The sequence below is a fragment of the Euprymna scolopes genome, chromosome 37 (genome assembly GCF_053919585.1).
Source record: "Euprymna scolopes isolate OS-2025 chromosome 37, ASM5391958v1, whole genome shotgun sequence".
Lineage (NCBI taxonomy): Eukaryota > Metazoa > Mollusca > Cephalopoda > Sepiida > Sepiolidae > Euprymna > Euprymna scolopes.
In genome coordinates, this window is record NC_136518.1 from 62416325 (window position 1) to 62438684 (window position 22360).

General features: G+C 34.5%; 1 protein-coding gene across 3 annotated transcripts in view; it reads right to left on the reverse strand.

Annotated features, from left to right (window-relative positions):
* Window positions 1-22360, reverse strand: part of LOC145261208 (D-glucuronyl C5-epimerase-like) — a 366752-nt gene that overhangs the window by 90966 nt on the left and 253426 nt on the right. For all 3 annotated transcript variants that reach the window (XM_080119550.1, XM_080119551.1, XM_080119549.1), the window contains exon 3: window positions 3798-3999. In XM_080119550.1, the coding sequence (XP_079975676.1) occupies window positions 3798-3999 (202 nt within the window). The remainder of the gene's footprint in view (window positions 1-3797; window positions 4000-22360) is intronic.

A 22360-nucleotide genomic window follows, 5' to 3' on the forward strand; every position in this document is an offset into this window, starting at 1 on the left:
GGCCCCCTTCCTCAACTGAAAATAAAATAAAACTAACACATGATGTGGATACAAAAAAAAAGAGGCGCGGAATGGATTTAAGAAAAATTACTTTTAATCAACTAAAAAAATAAAAATAAACGTGGTTCATGAGTGGAGAAAGGAATTACACAATCACAATTGATTAAAAGCCTTTTAGAAAAGAAAAATGAAGATGAAAAAAAAAAATAATGCTGACTCCACACGAAAACAGAAATCGATATCGCAAAAATATGTCACGTTTCAACAATAATCCACAATCGAGAATCAAAGAATTACTCGAATAATAAAATTATTATGAACAAAAATACTTTTTAAATCCTTGCAAGAAAAGAGATTAAGACAATCGTAGGCTGATCTCATAATTAAAATAATAATATTTTCTATATTAATAAAATAAAGTCGATTTTTACTCTGCCATACCGTGGTGCATCTACTACTAGCCACTCCCTCTAAGGACCCAAAAAGGAGTCTCATATCTAATACGTGAAGCTCCAACCTCTTTTCCATTGCTTCAATTTTGCATCCTTGTGCCTGTTTTACAAGTACGTTAATGGAAATTGCTCTGATGAACTCCTCACACTTGTGCGCTCTTGAAGTACATAATCCCAACAAGCAGCAAAATCCCACCCCTTCACAGTTGAGATCTCTAGACGGAAAACCTTCTACTCTAATAGTTTCTTCCCTCGAGTTTGGAATCCCCTCGCTGTTTTTCACTTCCGACTCTACTGACTTGCTGAAATTTAAATGTAATGTGAACAGATACTTTGATACTCAACTCCCCACAATCCCACGTTAGACATGATCCCAAATAGTAGCCCCACCTTACACCCAAGTGGCAATATGCCAAATTTATTATGAAAAAAACAAACTAAAATCAATAACTAAAATCACACAACATTGTCTAAATATAAGGATTGATAATTCGTAAGATGTAACAAATAAAGTGCTGCGTAAAATATAGTTAAAAGTGATACGCTTCTGGAGATAAAAGGTTCAATCCTCAATGTGGGTGACACTCCAAATACAATTGCATATTATTTTGGTCTTCTACCCAACCATGGCTGACGGAACGAGAGCATGCTACCCCTGTGGATTAAATAAAGGATTATGCTCAAAATCCCATGCAGATGCTAGGGTTTGAAAGAATCACTCGAGTTCAACAAGATACACCTGGAGAAGATCGGAGGTTATATCGGCCAAAACGTTAAAATAACACTCAAGACGAGAATAGTCCGAAGAATTAAGATATTAGGAATTTTCAATCTACATCTCAAAAACTCAGAACCAGAAATTTTTTTTTTAATGAAGATTAAAAAATTAAAGCTTTATGATAATGACATGAATAAGCATGTGGGGGGGGGGGGCAACTACACTATCATTATTATAATAATCATAATAACAGTAATCATAATCATAACAGTAATCATAATCATAATAATAATCATAATCATCATCATAATAATAATCATAATCATCATAATAATAATAGCAGCGAAATTCGGAAAAAGAAAACTATCAATTTAAAAAAATTAAAACAAAAAACTGGTATCTGATTTTGTTGTGTCGATTTCAGAAATGATATCTACAGGGTGGCCGAAAAGTCCCAGGACACTGGCCGAAAAGTCCCAGGACACTATTTTTAATATTTTAATGCTATTAAATATGATTGATTTTAATATTCTAATGTTGTTAAAACAATTTATTTCATTTATTTTTTTCAGGTTAGAACCTGGAGGCGAATGGAATTGTGCAAGAACAACGAGGGCCAACATACTGATCCCCTAGACCACTAAATTACTCTAGTTGTTTTCTGCTTTGTTTCTAATAAAGTTCTCTTTTTTTGTTGAATATATGTTTTCTGTGTGTTTCATTAAAAAAATAATGTGTTTTATTAAAAATACATGTATAGTGTCCTGGGACTTTTCGGCCACCCTGTACTTAATTGGCACGTCAGAAGTACTTAAATATTACTACATTATCAAAAAAAAAAAAAGAAAAGAAAAAAAAACTCGCCATATTTCTTTGAGAACACGTGACATAAATGAAGTAACTCAGTCATGCTAAAAAAAGGCAAAACGCACAATCTATAAAAGTGAGAATGCGCGTGAAAACACTTCTCAACCTATATACTCAACGATTTTTTTTTATCTGCAGACTTGAAATTTGGTATATAGAGTAATCAAACGTGGAAAATTTTGTAATCGGTTTTAGTCCAGTAAAAAAGCTGCTTAGGGGCCAAAATTGAAAAATTGGTGCGTGGAGGGGGGGGGGTCATCGCATTTTTATCTGTTTGTCAACTGTTTCACGAATGCAAATGCTTGAATCGTTTACATGATAGATTTCTTTAAGTTTGAAAACACTTTGTAAAGACATGTCAAGCTGGCCAAATAGTTATCGTACTTGACTCGCTGTCTTTAGGTTTCGATCTCAGCTCAAGTATTTTTTTTTTTTACAAGTGAACTGAACTGCTTAGAAAATAAAACAACATGGCTTAGTTTCTTTTCGATTTTTTTTTTTTTTAAGGAATTTAACCTCACGTTTAATACCTACAGTATTTCTGTTTATAATAAATAAGAATCTTGCATTGATTAAAATATTATATTTATGCATATTTTACGACCAGGTAACGCTGGGTGGTCTGCTAGTTTATTAACAAAATTGGCAATAGTTACACGCTATTTACTTCCCCTTGGAAATCTCTGGTGCTTTTTTTTTTAGCCAAAAATTTTATTTTTGCTAATTTTCGTCAGAAAATATTTTCTTTATTAAATTTTTTCCCTACCTTTTTTCTTTGTTTTGTAATTCTTGGATATATTCATTACTTTAACGTGACAATTCAGTAGAAACTATTAGTTCGCCTTGAAATTCAATCTTAAAAATTTCGAATGTCGCCATTATAATGTACTTGCAAAAACACTGGTAAGTTTTTAAGGTAAATATACAGATAAGCTACAACAGAACACAGACCACGCTAATTTGTTTTTTAGGGGTAATCGAGGTCGCTGACAACGAATCTGATAATCAAACCCGCAGCAAATTTACCGTTTGCATGGTATTAACCCCTGAACCCACGAACTACTTTATGCCATTTTACAGCTTCCGTTTACGCTAAGTGCGAGCACGGTAACATAAACAACGGTTGTTGAATGTGCCTTCACGTAGCAAATCGCCTTTTCACATGGCGTACGAATCTTTTGTGGAACATTTAAACTTATACGAAAAAGAAGAAAAGCACTCACACTGGGGGTGGGGGTAATGTCCGAAAGACTTTTTTCTTTCAGAACAGAATTAAAATTTTTTTTTTTTTTCATTGACGGACCATTTAAAATTCGAAGAAAAAATTGTCTCAAACAAAATTAAAAAAAAAAAAATGCATTACAGTACTTGTTGGGGGGGGATTTTTTTTTTTTTTTTTTTGTCTTACGTAGTTTTTAATGCGGTTTACAAAAACATAAGCACCAAACATTTTTATGTTTTTCGTCTTTTTTTGTTTTTTTTTGCGGAAGGGGGGATTCAATTATAGAACTTGTGTGGCTTAACAGGTGCTTCTGCAGTTTAAGTAACCGTTTTTTCATAAGTAAGGCACCAACATTTACCGATTAGAATACATTTTAACATTTTTGAATTTTACTGCTTTCTGTTTACATTGGAGGAGGAGGTTTTCTGTTTACATTGTTGGATGAAGTTTAGTCAGTTAATGAGCAATTAAAAACGAGTTGTGGAAACAAAAATGGGTGATGCAAGAATCGAGAATGTCTGACGAATGCGTCTCTTACCTCGAAATAACGTTCAATAAAACTAAAGGGTATAAAAGTCTCTTTTCCTTCCTTCCGACATTTCACCGTATATTCCTTGTTTATAAGACATTCCACTTCATCGTATTGGAAAGAATTGTAGTTTTTGCTGTCGGAGAAGGATTTTGCTGCTCGACGATTACCTCGTAATTCCTTATAATCATCGACAGGTTCAAACGCGTCCCTAGAAAAAAAAAAAAAAAAAGAACTGTAAGACATGGGAAATGAAAAGGTACACAAATTAAAATCATTTTTTTTTTTTTGATAATTAAAAAAATTTCAAATCAAAGACGTTGAAAATAAAACAAAGTTCAGATAAACTAAAAATTAAACATTTAAAAAAGCAAAAAACAAAGTACAAATTGTCACTCTTGCGATCACTACTCCTTGAATAAGTAAAGCGTAAGTTGTCTTCCCTTGCAACTGCAACTAATCTATATAGCTATAAAAAAATGAGAATGTGTAAGGACATTTCTCAACCTATATATTCAACGAATTTTTTTATTTACAGACTTGAAATTTGGTATATAGAGTATTCAGACATGCGGACAAATTTTCAATCAGTTTTCATCCAGAAAAAAAGAGCTGCTAAGTGGTCAAAATTGAAAACTTGGGGGGGGGCATCGGATTTTTATTTGCTTGTCAACTGCTTCACAACTGTGCATGCGCATATCGTTTACATTTTGTCAAGAATAAATTGTTTTGAAAACACCTTTTGAAAGATAGTGTCCAGCTCGCCTAATGGTTATCGTACTTGACTCACTGTCTTTAGGTTTTGGTCTCAGAGTCTTTATTTTTTTACTTACAAGTAAACTTTATAAAAAAATACAGAGGTCTCAGTTTCTGTAAGAATTGAAATATAATATGCTTACTTTACAACTGGACAACGCCAAGCGGCTTACTAGTTTAATAAATAAAGCAGGAGATCTCACCTTTTGATCGCTACTGCTTCAAGAAAGCACTAGGTGTCTCCTTTTGCGATTATTACTAGGGATAGGACAACAGCATATTATTTTCATTGTTTTGACTTGATTGTGTATCCGTTGATATTATATATGCTTGTATACAGAGTAATGTGACTCTCGGTTGATTAATTGTGTCTAACTGTGTCGGATATATACCCGAGAGTCAAAACAGTGATAATAATATTTTGTTGTCATCATAGCACTAATCATTACTTCTTGAATAATATATATATTTTTTATCTATTGTATAAAGGGCTGTTGTCAGTGCGTATGTGTGTATATTTGTATGTCTGGATAAAACTATTAAAAAAAAACAAATAAACAAAAAACGATAAAATAAATACTCACAAAGTTAGTATTAGGTTGGTGCAAAAATAATGTCATTTTTTTTTTAATCTATAATATAAATTTCACCTGTCTGTTTAAATGTATGTATGTATGTATGTATGTATGTATGCCGAAAACTTTCAACAGAGGCGATGGATTTTCACGAGTTCGGTATCATTTTAAAGCTCGACCCTTCAGGCGAAAATCTTGAAAAATTAGCCAAAAACATTCATTAATCCCTTCACCCTCAACTGGACACTTTTCTACAGGGAGGGATCCCTTTTTTTGCGGATATTTTCAAAAATCATCGCCTCTTTTCGATTGTCTAGCCTTAATTTAAACCTACGTCACTTCCGGTTTGGCGATGGGTGCAACAAAAGACATCATGTTTTTTTTCATGTTCTTTTCCTTTTTCGCAGTACAGGTTCGAGCCAGTCTGCCTACTACCACTTTAAAAAAAATTTTTTTTTTTGCTCAACACACACCTCCAAACACCCGGACAATGCCGGGCACCCAGGCTAGTATATAGTTAAACATCAAAAAACATTTTTGCACCAACCTAATATTTTCTTGATAAGCATTGGCTGGATAAATAATATCTCAAATTTAGAAATTATTCATTTTCTGAACGTAAACTAGTGCAGATTTTGTAGGGCGGTTTTCTAGCAAGGTCGATGGAAAATAAAATTTTCTTGCGTTTAGTAAAGTTATTTGCTCCTATTTCCTTGTAAACCCACAAGAGTAAAGTTAGACAAGTTGGTTTTAAATGTGGATGAAAAAATCCAGAATTCTTGGATTAAAACAAAAACTGTCTCAATCTACTGACGAAGGATAAAATAGACCAAGTATAGTATCAGAACATATACTACACTGTGATATTTATTTGCACAAAATATAAAAATATTACATAATGAACAAATTAGGCAAAAGGCAAATGAAAAGCGTGAGGGAAAATGAGTGTCGTGTGTTCATTCTTGGTCTCAAATTGTCTGTTCTACTCTTAACTAGACATATCTCAGTCACCATAATACCACATTCACTCCAGGGGCTGACCTACTTAAGATAACCCAAAATTTTAAGAAGTTTTATTCAATTATTTACAATAACATTTCGTTGGCGAGGGAATCAGGAACAAACAAAAAACAACAAAGATTGGTTAGTAAGGCCCTACAAAGTCTTTCTAAATAATAGATCGCTCACTGCTTTCCAGTTTGCCGAAAACGAGCAGGTTTATCTCTAAGTGGGAGTGGGATTTAAGTGCGGGAGAAAAGAGAAAGGAAAGGAGCTGGACAGTGGGTAGAGTTCGTACAAAATCAGTGCCAATAGGGAGAAAGGCCGGATACTACACTTTTCTCCTGGGGAGTGGTGTTTTCGCGTTTCAAGTTACAAGTTATTGGGATAGCAACTTCGTGACATAATGCTATCAATTTAAAAAAAAAAAAAAAATTTTTTTATTTTAACTGGTTTCTGATTGGTTGAAACCGTCCATACATCTCATAACTGATTGGCTGAAAAAAAAAGATTGCCACATTGAACAGTTGTTCATTTTATTTATCTTTTTTTTTTAGTATTATTTTAGAAATTTTGACCGAATTACCAGTAGAAATGGTAATTTGAACCGGCAGTCAGACGACAAAAAGACTAAATCAAATGCGGTTTGAAGTAACGTATGTCTGCCTTCAAAGGCATATTTCCTGTCATTGAGGAAAATGATATTGGTCAAACTCGGATGGACCTTTCTTTCAACTATATTCTTTTGTTATTAAGTTTTTACGCGTGTCCACATTTTTATGCGCGGCTCTGTCTGTCAGTCTAATTTCAAATAGCATTTGCTTTTACCTGTCACGCTTAAGGTTGAAATAGTATTTGCTTTCACCGGTCACACTTAAGGTTGAAATAGTATTTGCTTTCACCGGTCACACTTAAGGTTGAAATAGTATTTGCTTTCACCGGTCACACTTAAGGTTGAAATAGTATTTGCTTTCACCGGTCACACTTAAGGTTGAAATAGTATTTGCTTTTACCTGTCATGCTTAAGGTTTGAATAGTATTTGCTTTTACCTGTCATGCTTAAGGTTTGAATAGTATTTGCTTTCACCTGTCATGCTTAAGGTTTAAATACTATTTGACGTGATCCGTCACGCTTAAGCTGTAAATAGTATTTGACTTGATCCGTCACGCTTAAGCTGTAAATAGTATTTGACTTGATCCGTCACGCTTAAGCTGTAAATAGTATCTTCGATCTGTCATGCCTACGGTCTAAATAGTATTTTCCTTGATCTATCTTGCTTAAAGTTTAAATAGTATTTGCCTTGGTTAATCATGCTTAAGTTTTAACTAAAATTTTGCCTGGATCTGTCATGCTTAAATTTGCAATACAGTAGAACCCTGGAACACTGTGACCCTAGAATACGTTTTTTTTAGCTTACAGTATGGGATAGGATGTTTTTCGGAACTCCGATTACGGTATTATTACAGTGTTATTTATAATGTTATTTGATTATATGCATGTGTATTGTATACTGTACTGTATTTTATTACTAATTTTTTAAGTTGTATTTCAGGGTTCTACTGTAGTATGAATATTTTTTGGACTACTGCTCACATCTTGTGTTATTTTTTACGCTTTGGTCAATGTAATCTCCGACCATCTTCAGGGATACAATGTTGAACTCGAGCATCTTACTGCTGAAGTCTGGAATTTGCACAGAATTCCAAATGGAACCTTTTCTTTAATCCACAGGGATAGCATGTTCCAGTTTCATCAGTCATTACTGGGTAGAAGCTTTAAGTAATTCGCAATTGTATTTTTGAGTGTCACCCTCACCGAGAATTGAACCTTCTACCCCCAGAAGAGTAACTTTACAACTGCAGTCTATCAAATAGTATATCCACTATGCTACGTACGAACAAGGACCCGTGGTGTAGCGGATAAATTGTTTGGTGAAGTTTAGTTAAGCATGCTGGTCGCATGGATTAAATAAAGGGTTCCATTTGAAATTCCATGCAGATTCCTGAGTTCAACAAAATATATGAAATTTGGAGGTTATATCGGCTGAAACGTTGTAAAAATAACACTGATAATAACAGTATTTCGAAAAATCTAAATCCTGAGTAATTTCCTTGATCTGTTTTAAATAATAGCTTAATCACTGAGCACACAGATTTCATAGACACAGTTTTAGATTTTGGTTGCAAACTATTGCTACTCTGACTTGGGGTTCGTTGTAGAGTTAGTCATTTTTGGAGAGAAGGGGTTAGGGTTATTTTGACTAAAGATTAATTATAGGGTTAAGCAAGTCATGTAATCAATATTTTTCTGGAAGTGTGTTGTCTATTCCAATTTGAACTCAGGGTTAGTATATTATTTTAGAGGAGTCTCAACATCACTATAAAGCGCATTTTTTCTATATCTCGCTCTTCTGTTTGAAATAGTACTGTCATTGCTAAATGAACAGAGCAAATGGGTGTATTTTTCGATGTGTTCAAATCTTTGGCTGTGTACGGAATTGGTTTTATGCAAGCTGTTCATATCAGGAACGCAACAGATTGAAACATTTGGCGATTAAAAAAAAAAAAAAATACGATTTGTTTTCATCAGAGGAGAAATACAATTATCGCATAACCACATCTTTTCGAACATTCTCGAACAGCTGAAAGAAATAAGAGCAACAAACACCTTGTTTATATTGAAATCTAGGGACAAGCACAGCTTAAAGAATTCCATCGAATATCACGTGCTAAAAATGGTAAGGCGGGGTTTTAAGAAAAGTTTGTAAAGAAAGGGGGGGTAATTACTGCCATTTATCTGCTATGTTATTGCGTGGTTGCGTTTGTGAATATGCGACAATATATTGCTGGATTGTTTGAGGTATTTTATTTTATTTTTTTTTATTTTTTGGGGGAATGCTGTGTTGTCAACAGGCTGGATAGAAGATATTCAAATTGGAATGGAACCGGTGAATTCAAAAGGTGCCTTTGCTTATAAAATCCTACACAATGACGCCCTAGCTTGCTCCCACCCGTTTTACATGCCTAGGTAAACTTTGTGGAAAACAACCGGAGGAGAAAAAAAATAAAAGATAAAAGGATTTGAGCAAGAACTTTTCCAGGATTATTTTAAATAACCAGATGAAAAAACATCCAGAAAATAAAGAAAAAAAAACACCCAGAAAAGAAAAGAAAAAAAAAACACAGAAAAGAAAAGAAAAAAAACACACAGAAATGAAAAGAAAAAAAAACACCCAGAAAAGAAAAGAAAAAAAACACACAGAAAAGAAAAGAAAAAAAACACACAGAAAAGAAAAGAAAAAAAAAACACCCAGAAAAGAAAAGAAAAAAAAACACCCAGAAAAGAAAAGAAAAAAAACACACAGAAAAGAAAAAAAAACACCCAGAAAAGAAAAGAAAAAAAAAACACCCAGAAAAGAAAAGAAAACACACAGAAAAGAAAAGAAAAAAAAACACACAGAAAAGAAAAAAACACACAGAAAAGAAAAGAAACACACAGAAAAGAAAAGAAACACACAGAAAAGAAAAAAAACACACAGAAAAGAAAAAAAACACACAGAAAAGAGAAAAAACACTCAGATAAGAAAAAAAACACACAGAAAAGAAAAAAAACACACAGAAAAGAAAAGAAAAAAAACTCACAGAAAAGAAAAGAAAAAAAACTCACAGAAAAGAAAAGAAAAAAAAACACCCAGAAAAGAAAAGAAAAAAAAACACACAGAAAAGAAAAGAAAAAAAAACACCCAGAAAAGAAAAGAAAAAAAAACACCCAGAAAAGAAAAGAAAACACACAGAAAAGAAAAGAAAAAAAAACACAGAAAAGAAAAAAACACACAGAAAAGAAAAGAAACACACAGAAAAGAAAAGAAACACACAGAAAAGAAAAGAAACACACAGAAAAGAAAAGAAACACACAGAAAAGAAAAGAAACACACAGAAAAGAAAAGAAACACCCAGAAAAGAAAAGAAAAAAAAACACCCAGAAAAGAAAAGAAAACACACAGAAAAGAAAAGAAAAAAACACACAGAAAAGAAAAGAAAAAAACACACAGAAAAGAAAAGAAAAAAACACACAGAAAAGAAAAAAACACACAGAAAAGAAAAAAACACACAGAAAAGAAAAAAACACACAGAAAAGAAAAAAACACACAGAAAAGAAAAAAACACACAGAAAAGAAAAGAAAAAAACTCACAGAAAAGAAAAGAAAAAAAAACACCCAGAAAAGAAAAGAAAAAAACACCCAGAAAAGAAAAGAAAAGAAAAAAAACACACAGAAAAGAAAAGAAAAAAAACACACAGAAAAGAAAAGAAAAAAAACACACAGAAAAGAAAAGAAAAAAACACACAAAGAAAAGAAAAAACACACAAAGAAAAGAAAAAAACACACAGAAAAGAAAAGAAAAAAAACACACAGAAAAGAAAAAAACACAGAAAAGAAAAAAACACAGAAAAGAAAAAAACACAGAAAAGAAAAGAAAAAAAAACACCCAGAAAAGAAAAGAAAAAAAACAGCCAGAAAAGAAAAGAAAAAAAACAGCCAGAAAAGAAAAGAAAAAAAAAACACACAGAAAAGAAAAGAAAAAAAAACACCCAGAAAAGAAAAGAAAGAAAAACACCCAGAAAAGAAAAGAAAACACACAAAAGAAAAGAAAAAAAACACACAGAAAAGAAAAAAACACACAGAAAAGAAAAGAAACACACAGAAAAGAAAAGAAACACACAGAAAAGAAAAGAAACACACAGAAAAGAAAAGAAACACACAGAAAAGAAAAGAAACACACAGAAAAGAAAAAAAACACACAGAAAAAAAAAACACACAGAAAAGAAAAAAAACACACAGAAAAGAAAAAAAACACACAGAAAAGAAAAAAAAACACACAGAAAAGAAAAAAAACACAGAAAAGAAAAGAAAAAAAAACACCCAGAAAAGAAAAGAAAAAACACCCAGAAAAGAAAAGAAAAAAAAACACACAGAAAAGAAAAAAACACACAGAAAAGAAAAGAAAAAACACACAGAAAAGAAAAGAAAAAAACACACAGAAAAGAAAAGAAAAAACACACAGAAAAGAAAAGAAAAAAACACACAGAAAAGAAAAGAAAAAAACACAGAGAAAAGAAAAGAAAAAAACACAGAGAAAAGAAAAGAAAAAAACACACAGAAAAGAAAAGAAAAAAACACACACAGAAAAGAAAAGAAAAAAACACACACAGAAAAGAAAAGAAAAAAACACACAGAAAAGAAAAGAAAAAAACACACAGAAAAGAAAAGAAAAAAACACACAGAAAAGAAAAGAAAAAAACACACAGAAAAGAAAAGAAAAAAAAGACACAGAAAAGAAAAAAACACAGAAAAGAAAAAAAAACACAGAAAAGAAAAAAAAACACACAGAAAAGAAAAGAAAAAACACACAGAAAAGATAAGAAAAAACACACAGAAAAGATAAGAAAAAAACACATAGAAAAGAAAAGAAAAAAAACACAGAAAAGAAAAGAAAAAAAAACACAGAAAAGAAAAAACACAGAAAAGAAAAGAAAAAAAAACACAGAAAAGAAAAGAAAAAAAAACACAGAAAAGAAAAGAAAAAAACACCCAGAAAAGAAAAGAAAAAAAACACACAGAAAAGAAAAGAAAAAAAACACACAGAAAAGAAAAGAAAAAACACCCAGAAAAGAAAAGAAAAAACACACAGAAAAGATAAGAAAAAACACACAGAAAAGATAAGAAAAAAAAAACACCCAGAAAAGAAAAGAAAAAAAAACACCCAGAAAAGAAAAGAAAAAAAACACCCAGAAAAGAAAAGAAAAAAACACCCAGAAAAGAAAAGAAAAAAACACCCAGAAAAGAAAAGAAAAAAACACCCAGAAAAGAAAAGAAAAAAACACCCAGAAAAGAAAAGAAAAAAACACCCAGAAAAGAAAAGAAAAAAACACACACAGAAAAGAAAAGAAAAAAAAACACCCAGAAAAGAAAAGAAAAAAAAACACCCAGAAAAGAAAAGAAAAAAAAACACCCAGAAAAGAAAAGAAAAACCCAGAAAAGAAAAGAAAAAAAAAACACCCAGAAAAGAAAAGAAAAAAAAACACCCAGAAAAGAAAAGAAAAAAAACACCCAGAAAAGAAAAAACAAAACAAAGAAAAGAAAAAATAAAACAAAGAGAAGGAAAAAAAAAAACAGAAAAATATGTGATAAAAGAGAATTTCCCAAATTCTTTAAAAGGATTCAAAGAATTGCTAAACCTATGCAAGAACACTTCCAAACATCAAGTACATTTGTGTGAAATTTTAAAGAAAACTGCTCAACAATTTCGGAGTCCATTAAAAATGAACTCGCTCACACACAGACAAAGTGACTTTTCACAGCTCATCAGTGCGGCTAGACAGGCAACTACGTCAAGCTAGGATCAAAACCCAACTGTCCAGATCAGTCAAGGCTTCTCATCATTGCACTATACGTCTGCTGCTGTGAGGGTAATGAATTAACAATGTTTTGACATCGTCCAAATGCCTCCGCTCGATTTGTTTACACAAAGAGCGTCGCTTAATACGCTAATGGCAGTTTGTATATAACTTCCCGATATGCTCAACCCAAGATAGAGAGCATTATAGTCATCCACATACAGTACTGTTTCGCTGTTTCACAGCTCATCAGTGCGGCTCTGGATGCTCAGAGATATGGCCGACATAAAAGATTGCGAAATGATCGTTATTTCGTGACCCCCAAGTCAGGAGTCAGTTAACACCTAGATGAAGACAGATGATGCGTTGACTCTGGGGTGAGTTGCTGGACAAGCTCAGAAAGGAACCAAGGACACCCGCATCCTGCAGAGGCCCCCGTCCACAACGTAACTCATCACGTCCAGACTCGGTATGGTGCATGTACGTCGGCAACCAACTGGAAACAAACGAAATGCTCACCAAGGCACTGCAAGTACCCAACAGCGTCACGTGACATGAATTGGCGCAATGCAAAAAGCAGACAGAAAACTCTGCAGAACACGGACGACGTCGGCACCCTTAGAACTCTATGAAGTGGTGTGCACCAACGACCAGGTAACCACCCCTCATAGATGTAAAATGACAGTCGAAGACGCCTTAAGATAGAACCGACCCTCACGGATCTCCACCCTTGGCATTGGGGCTTCCCTTATTTTTGAAAAAAAAAAAAAAAAAAAAAAAAAAAAAAAAAAAAAAAAATAATATATATATATATATATATATATATATATATATATATATACACACACACTCATTCAGGGTAGTATTCTGTCTTAGAAGCGTTGATTGAATTTGAAATACGCTTGAAAGCCGAATTACAACGCTTTTATTACTTTTAACTAATCAAGTATTTATTTGTTTAAAATGAATATATTTCGGAGTTACACTAGTTCGTCAGAATTTTATATTCTTTTTTTTTTTCCTCGCTATCATATTAAGTCGAAGAAAAAAAATATTAATGAATGAGTCCGCGTGCTGGTATCTGCGGTGTTGCTTTTGAAATTCCAATAGAATGTGTTTTCCGGCATTTGTAAATGAAATTTTCCTTGTTTTTATTCATCCCCTCCCCAAAAAAAGTAATATCTTCTCCCACTTATAACTCTTTAAAATCTCTATTATATAAAAGTAACTTTGCGTGTGTTCATTCCGTATTTCATTCCGTATAAACTCCTAAACGACCAGGCCAATTTTTTTTTTTTAAATTTCACACAAATTTACTTTATGTGCCTAGCAGTGATTTTAGATATGCTTTATCGACAAGTATTGATAATCGATGATCGAAAAAATCTGATGGAAGAAGGAACAAACGATTTAACTAAAGTTAACGCCTTATACAGCCTAACATCGCAAGTGGATTTTACAAGTTTTATTACTACACAAACAGAAAGGCCCGCTATATAAAACCAACAGTAGGCTCTTTGATATGATAGTAGCGCGTTCGAAATGAAAGTTTGTTTACAGCACAACTGAACCATGACACTTGACTTTTGAATTTTAAAATAATTCAAGGCATTATATAAAAATGATTTTATAAAATTAATAGGTTCTCTACAGTGCAATGTAGACTACAACGTATTGTGGACTAAGTAACTGCGGGGAGAATTGAAAAATTGGCGATTTTACCGATTTTGATGACAATAAGATATGGAAGGTTGAAACATTTGTTGATCTTCATTAATTCCCAGGCAACGCCGGGTCTCCTCGGTAGTTATTTATCTGGAAACTTGTTTTGATTGTTGTTTTTTTTTTTTTTTTTTTTTTTTTTTTTTTCAAAACTTAATTTATTATGAAAACGGTTTCAATAAAAAAAAAAGTGCTCATTAAAAAACAAAAGATTTTTTAATTCAATAAATATTCCGATCATGCCTTCCGGTGTGTTACTCTATTAATGCGTTTATTTTGGTTTTCGGAAAACTTTCGTAAAAGTTCCGTAATTGTCTCCCCTTGACCCAAATCTGACCTTTCCAAACTTGAAAACCAAAGAAAGCTAAAATGCGTGAAGTGTCAAAAATACACATATGCATACGTACAAACGCACTAAGAGTACACTCACTCAAATGTGATGTCACACACACACACTGAGTGCCATCTGTTTTTTTTTGTTTTTTTTTTTTGTTTTTTTGCAACATTCTAATTTTCTAATAAGCGATATAAAAAGACTTTAGATCTGCGCGGAAAGATCAAAGGGAGTAAAAAAAAAAAAAAGAAGCTATTCAGACAGAAGGGAGAATCACAAAGAATGAATCTCGGACATCATAAACAATGCGGCGGCGTCTCGCAGACATCAATGGACCTGAATGCACCACAAATGTCGGTAACAGGGAGAAATAGAAACGTTATCATTAGTCTCAAGCGACCAGTCTGGCAGGAGCAAGGGATGAGGGGAGGGCGTTTGGGGATTTGCCAAGATTTCGAATCAATGAGGACCGATTCCAATGATATCGGATACAATAGAAGCTGATGAATTGCATTCATGTCCCATCGGGTCAAAATGTCCTTTTGTGACTTGAAGAATTTAGGATTGGAGCCGGCAAGAGCAGAAAAAAACAAAAACAAAAAAAAAACACGGGGCTTAAGCATTTCGGTAATGCCTGATCGACTAGGATAGTGGGTAATGCCTGATCGACTAGGATAATGACGATATAATATGAAATATATACACGATCAAATGGAGAAAGCAGTAAACGGGAATTATGCAGACAAATGCATCTTGAACAAATGGCACAAGCACAAACTGGCAGCAGTACTTTGAAAATAAAAGTAACAAAAACCTATGGAACATGGATACACAAAAGAGATAAACCCATCTATGCAAGAAGACCCGATATTATAATAGTTAACAAAAGGGGAAAAGTCCTGCCAGATCGTACATTTTGCCGTTTCAGCAGACCACAAAGTGAAGATCAAGGAGACAGAAGCGGGGCAAATACACGGAATTGGCTAGAGAGCTCAAAGTGATATATTAGGTTGGTGCAAAAATAATGTCGTTTTTATCAGATATATATATATATAGATGTGAAAAAACATTATTTTTGCACCCACCTAATAGAAGATGAAGAAAGTGAAGATAACACCAATAACAGCAGGAGCACTCGGAACAATACCGAACAACTCTGAAAAAAGAATTGGAGAGATTGGAATTAAAGGAATGGCCGAGAAGATACAACGGATAATAAAAACAGCTGAAATATTAAGGAGAACCTTAGAATGCAAAGACAATAGCATAAACTACGAGTGCAAGCCTGACATATAGAAATTGCTATAGATCTAAAAAAAAAAAAAACAGTGTTGGAACGAGTTATCGGAATCAGGAAAATCGGAACTTTTGGGGGTATCGGAATCGGAAAAATGTGTGCCTTTTTTCCGATGACAAAAACTAGACGTTTAATTATCTTTTTGATTCGATTTGACGTTGATTTTAAGAAAAGTTTTTCCACTGCTGGTAGTAATAATGAAATAAATATTTATTGATTTTAAACAACCAGTAAAACTAAAATCAATAGATTACCCCCACTCGCAAGTATGTTTTTTTTTTTTTTTGAGAAAATATATGCATATTTAAGATGTGTTTTTTTACGGTAATCGGGACGAAATAATGATTTTATAGTTAAATATTTAGAGATTCATAAAGAATCGGAATCGGTAAAAATATTGGAATCGTTCCATCACTATGTAAAACACAAAGAGACCTCAAATGAAATCATGAAAACTGAAACTGTATAACTAATTCACTGTTATAAATTGAATTAAAAATAATTCTTAATGCTGCAATATTTTAAGTTATAAGTTTATTATATTTTTTTACTAGAATATCTTGTTCTTTTCTTTTCCAGTTTTAAGAACTAGTCCTTTACTTTTCCATGTTTAAGCTTAACCATATTACTTTTCATGCTCGCATTTTTCTATTGTAATCCATGATTTTTCCAGGCTTCCAGTAAAATCACTTGTTCTTTGTTTAATCTCGGTCTTATTTTTTTTTGTCCCCATAAACATAACACATATATGTAATAACAATGTACGGCACTCGTCTGCTTTCAATAATATTTCCCCAATTACCTCCCTTTCATTCTTTAATTTTTCTCTTTCATTTGTTACTTCTCTTTTCGCAACATTGATGAATTGATAGCAACAGTAGTCGCCGAAGCCGCGTGGTTGCTATGAAAACCAATCATAAAAAACATTGCTCACCTTACGCTTTTTTTATGATTTTGAACACCAGTAAATTCATAACTTGTTTTACTGAACGAAAATTGAGATTTTTTTTTTCATAATGTAGCTGAGAAGGTGATCTATAAACTGTAATAATTGTTTGGAATTTGGTCGAAAAATGAGTGAGCGGTGAAGCTTGAAAGAATTTCGAAATGACTAAAACTGCCACTTAACCATATAATTCAAACACGGTAGCGTTTGAATGATAAAAATAAAAATCGATCTGATTCAGGAAATCTTAAGGATGATCTCCAGGGTGTTTGTGATATTGTGGTGAAAGATAACCCTAGCTAGGACTAGCATAGATCAAGAAAAAGTACAGTGACTAGGATGACCATAGACCCACTCTTCCCAATTTGTCAGTGGCCTTGTGCCTAACTTGTTTGTTTTTTCTTATGTGTTCTTTTTGTACCTTTCAGAGAAACAAAAAATATATAACTTAATGGCAGCTTGAATTTGTTCCTTAAGCTCAACAATGCTATATAAAAACATACGATTTACTTTCAAGTTTTAAATAGCAAGTAGACTGTTTGAGACGCCCCTCCGTGGTATTAATGGACTATCTCGTGATGTCACTTCCGGTATCGAGTACCGGTGCCCGGCAGTCAGAAATTGGCACGCAGCCAAGCAGGTCATGTGCAAGCGCCCACAGCTAAGGAATGGTATTCTTAACCTGTCTTTGCCTGTAATATATGTGAATACATGTTCGTTTCCTAAAAATCATGTGTCCCTTTCGTTTATTACCATTTAACCCCATAACAGAGACGTACATACAAGTCGGCCATTTTTCTACCTATCATAATTGGATAAATAAAATACTGTCACGTGTTTGCCTCGTAATAATCCTTTGAAATGGGGAAAATGATCCTGAACCCTTTAGACTGGAGAAAAAAAAAAAAAAAGAAAAAACAATACTATCTACCTTGAATTAAAGTTTAAAGACAAAAGTCTAGCACTACGAAAATTTTGTCTTGCGCCTCTGTTACTTCAAAGAACCAACTTTTTCTCTTCTAAAGAATCCGATACCGACGAGGAGGAATAAATGTAGCCACTTAATTATAAAGTAAAACCTCAACGCTGACACACCTCAAATGTTTTTATTTTTTGCTTAAAAAGTAAAATAACCCAACAAAAACATGACCTTCACCCCCTAAAACAAATATAGGAAATAAAAACCAAAAGTAAGACCCCCACCCAACATTCCCGCTCAGGCACAACATAAAAAATATAGAGATTTCTAAAGGCCTTTGGAGGTGGGATGAAGGGAGAGGAGAGCCTGTAGACATAAGCAAAATTTGATGTTGCAGAAAAATCGTTCTAGCAGGTTGCCAAGTGTTGCCCCGGTCGTAAAATACGCTCAAATATGATAATTTAATTTATGCAGATTTCATATTTATTATGATAGAGCCAATTTTCTATAGATTATTATGTATCATACCTAATATATAGATTATTATGTATCATACCTAATATATAGATTATTATGTATCATACCTAATATATAGATTATTATGTATCATACCTAATATATAGATTATTATGTATCATACCTAATATATAGATTATTATGTATCATACCTAATATATAGATTATTATGTATCATACCTAATATATAGATTATTATGTATCATACCTAATATATAGATTATTATGTATCATACCTAATATATAGATTATTATGTATCATACCTAATATATAGATTATTATGTATCATACCTAATATATAGTACTGATTTCAAAAGTTGAAAAAAAAAAAAAAAAATGACTTGGGTGCCATCAGCAAGACTCGAAACCAAAACATTTACTTTCCAGCAGTATTTACAACCATCTGAGCTAAGATCACATCAAAACTGTACAAATTAATATATTTGAACGTATAAATGTATATCAATACATGTAGCTGAGCACTTAGTTGATTTACCGTTGCCCAGTTACAATTTTTACTCCTTAGCAGCTATTTTACCAGCTAAAAAGTGAATCAAATTTATTCCACAGGTCCAAATCCAGTATATATTAATTTTCAAGTCGGTAGATCAAAAATTGACAAAGTAGTTTGGTAGAGATCGTTCCACACATACAAAAAGCCATCTACTATATATATACACACACGGCATAATTGCGTTGACACACCGGTTCTTGTCGGATCACCGAAATAACGTTGAGCCTGGTTAGTACTAGATGGGAGACCATTTAGGAATTCTCGGCGCTGTATGTGCTCTCTGCTCATCTCGGCATTTGTTTCCAGTCGTCCTGTATATACACTTCACTTGCCACTGGTATTTAACAGTCGACTCAGGAGAGGTGTGGTTGGAGATTGCGCACCTCCTGCTAAAAAAAAAAAAATTCACGTGCAGGCACCCCGAGTACAAGTCGAGGGGAAGTAACTGCAACCGATCAATTTAACATTACACTATTTCAAGATACAAATGTTAGAGTGTTATTAAAGGTGACTTTTTTCTAAAAAACTACATTTTGCACATCTACTGGTTCACTTTTCGTAATATTCCGAATTTATACAACTACTACTACTACTACTTCGATATGACACGTAAGTACGTATATATTTTCCCCCGAAATCCATTAATTTCACAATTCCCTATTCTGCACAAGCGTCTATTGTGTTTTCTTTGTCTCTGTAATTCTGGTTTCGTTTTCGTGTTGACGGTGTCAGACGAAAAATTAACGCATATAAAAAAATAAATAAATAAAATAAAAACGGGATTCGGAACTGACAAATGAAACTAAATAAAATAATAAATAAAAGAAAAGGTTTAGTTATTCCCAATTTTGAATACAAATATTTCTGAAGAAGCCTGTGTATATATATACTATTATAGAAAAGGAACTTTGTGTGTGCGCGCGCGCTCGTTCTCTATGGACACAAAAACGGCTAGGCCGATTTTTATGAAATTTCACACAAAGGTACATTATGTGCCTTGCAGCGTTCTCAGATAGGTTTTGTACCGGGATGTCATCGACAAGTATCGATAATCGATAAAATACGATACAAGGAACAGAAAATTTTAACCAAAGTTAACACAACTTACTATCACAAATGCATTTGAGAAGTTTTATTACCACACAAGCCGAAAGGTCCGACATTAGTAGGTTCTTTGATATGACAGGGGCGCATTGGAAATAATTGTTTCTGTTTAAAGCACAATTGAACTATGATACTTGACTTTTGAATTTTAAAATTTAATTCAAATGATTTTATAAAATCAACAATAAGTCCTCTACAGGAAATGAATCGATTTGATTGAAAAATGGGTGGTTTCACGGATTTCAGTAATGATGAAAATTATGAGCGTGTGATCATCATTTAATCCCGAGCAACGTTAAGTCTTCCTGCTAGTATATATTTTTTCTTTTTTGATCAAATATTTACCAGTCAATTTTTTTATGTGTATAAATTGTAATCTTTTCGGATTAAATTCATTTTATTTAAACGATAATTTTCTTGAAAAAAAAAAATAAAAAATAAAAAAAAGGGATATATATAGAGAGAGATGGCAGGAGACAGAGAGAGAGATAGAGAGATGGCAGGAGACAGAGAGAGAGATAGAGAGATGGCAGGAGACAGAGAGAGAGATAGAGAGATGGCAGGAGACAGAGAGAGAGAGAGATGGCAGGAGACAGAGAGAGAGAGAGAGAGAGATAGAGAGATGGCAGGAGACAGAGAGAGAGAGAGAGAGAGAGAGAGAGAGAGAGAGAGAGATAGAGAGATGGCAGGAGACAGAGAAAGAGAGAGATAGAGAGATGGCAGGAGACAGAGAAAGAGAGAGATAGAGAGATGGCAGGAGACAGAGAGAGAGAGAGAGAGAGAGACAGAGATGGCAGGAGACAGAGAGAGAGAGAGAGATAAAGAGATGGCAGGAGACAGAGAGAGAGAGATAAAGAGATGGCAGGAGACACAGAGAGAGAGATAAAGAGATGGCAGGAGACACAGAGAGAGAGATAGAGAGATGGCAGGAGACAGAGAGAGAGAGAGATGGCAGGAGACAGAGAGAGAGATAGAGAGATGGCAGGAGACAGAGAGAGAGAGATAGAGAGATGGCAGGAGACAGAGAGAGAGAGATAGAGAGATGGCAGGAGACAGAGAGAGAGAGATAGAGAGATGGCAGGAGACAGAGAGAGAGAGATAGAGAGATGGCAGGAGACAGAGAGAGAGAGATAGAGAGATGGCAGGAGACAGAGAGAGAGAGAGAGATAGAGAGATGGCAGGAGACAGAGAGAGAGATAGAGAGATGGCAGGAGACAGAGAGAGAGATAGAGAGATGGCAGGAGACAGAGAGAGAGAGAGAGAGAGAGAGAGAGAGATGGCAGGAGACAGAGAGAGAGAGAGAGAGAGAGAGATGGCAGGAGACAGAGAGAGAGAGAGAGAGAGAGAGAGAGATGGCAGGAGACAGAGAGAGAGAGATAGAGAGATGGCAGGAGACAGAGAGAGAGAGAGAGAGATGGCAGGAGGCAGAGAGAGAGATAGAGAGATGGCAGGAGACAGAGAGAGAGAGAGATAGAGAGATGGCAGGAGACAGAGAGAGAGATAGAGAGATGGCAAGAGACAGAGAGAGAGAGAAAGATAGAGAGATGGCAAGAGACAGAGAGAGAGAGAGAAAGATAGAGAGATGGCAGGAGACAGAGAGAGAGATAGAGAGATGGCAGGAGACAGAGAGAGAGATAGAGAGATGGCAGGAGACAGAGAGAGAGATAGAGAGATGGCAGGAGACAGAGAGAGAGATAGAGAGATGGCAGGAGACAGAGAGAGAGATAGAGAGATGGCAGGAGACAGAGAGAGAGATAGAGAGATGGCAGGAGACAGAGAGAGAGATAGAGAGATGGCAGGAGACAGAGAGAGAGATAGAGAGATGGCGGGAGACAGAGAGAGAGATAGAGAGATGGCGGGAGACAGAGAGAGAGATAGAGAGATGGCGGGAGACAGAGAGAGAGATAGAGAGATGGCGGGAGACAGAGAGAGAGATAGAGAGATGGCGGGAGACAGAGAGAGAGATAGAGAGATGGCGGGAGACAGAGAGAGAGATAGAGAGATGGCGGGAGACAGAGAGAGATAGAGAGATGGCGGGAGACAGAGAGAGAGATAGAGAGATGGCGGGAGACAGAGAGAGAGATAGAGAGATGGCGGGAGACAGAGAGAGAGATAGAGAGATGGCGGGAGACAGAGAGAGAGATAGAGAGATGGCGGGAGACAGAGAGAGAGATAGAGAGATGGCGGGAGACAGAGAGAGAGATAGAGAGATGGCGGGAGACAGAGAGAGAGATAGAGAGATGGCGGGAGACAGAGAGAGAGATAGAGAGATGGCGGGAGACAGAGAGAGAGATAGAGAGATGGCGGGAGACAGAGAGAGAGATAGAGAGATGGCGGGAGACAGAGAGAGAGATAGAGAGATGGCGGGAGACAGAGAGAGAGATAGAGAGATGGCGGGAGACAGAGAGAGAGATAGAGAGATGGCGGGAGACAGAGAGAGAGATAGAGAGATGGCGGGAGACAGAGAGAGAGATAGAGAGATGGCGGGAGAC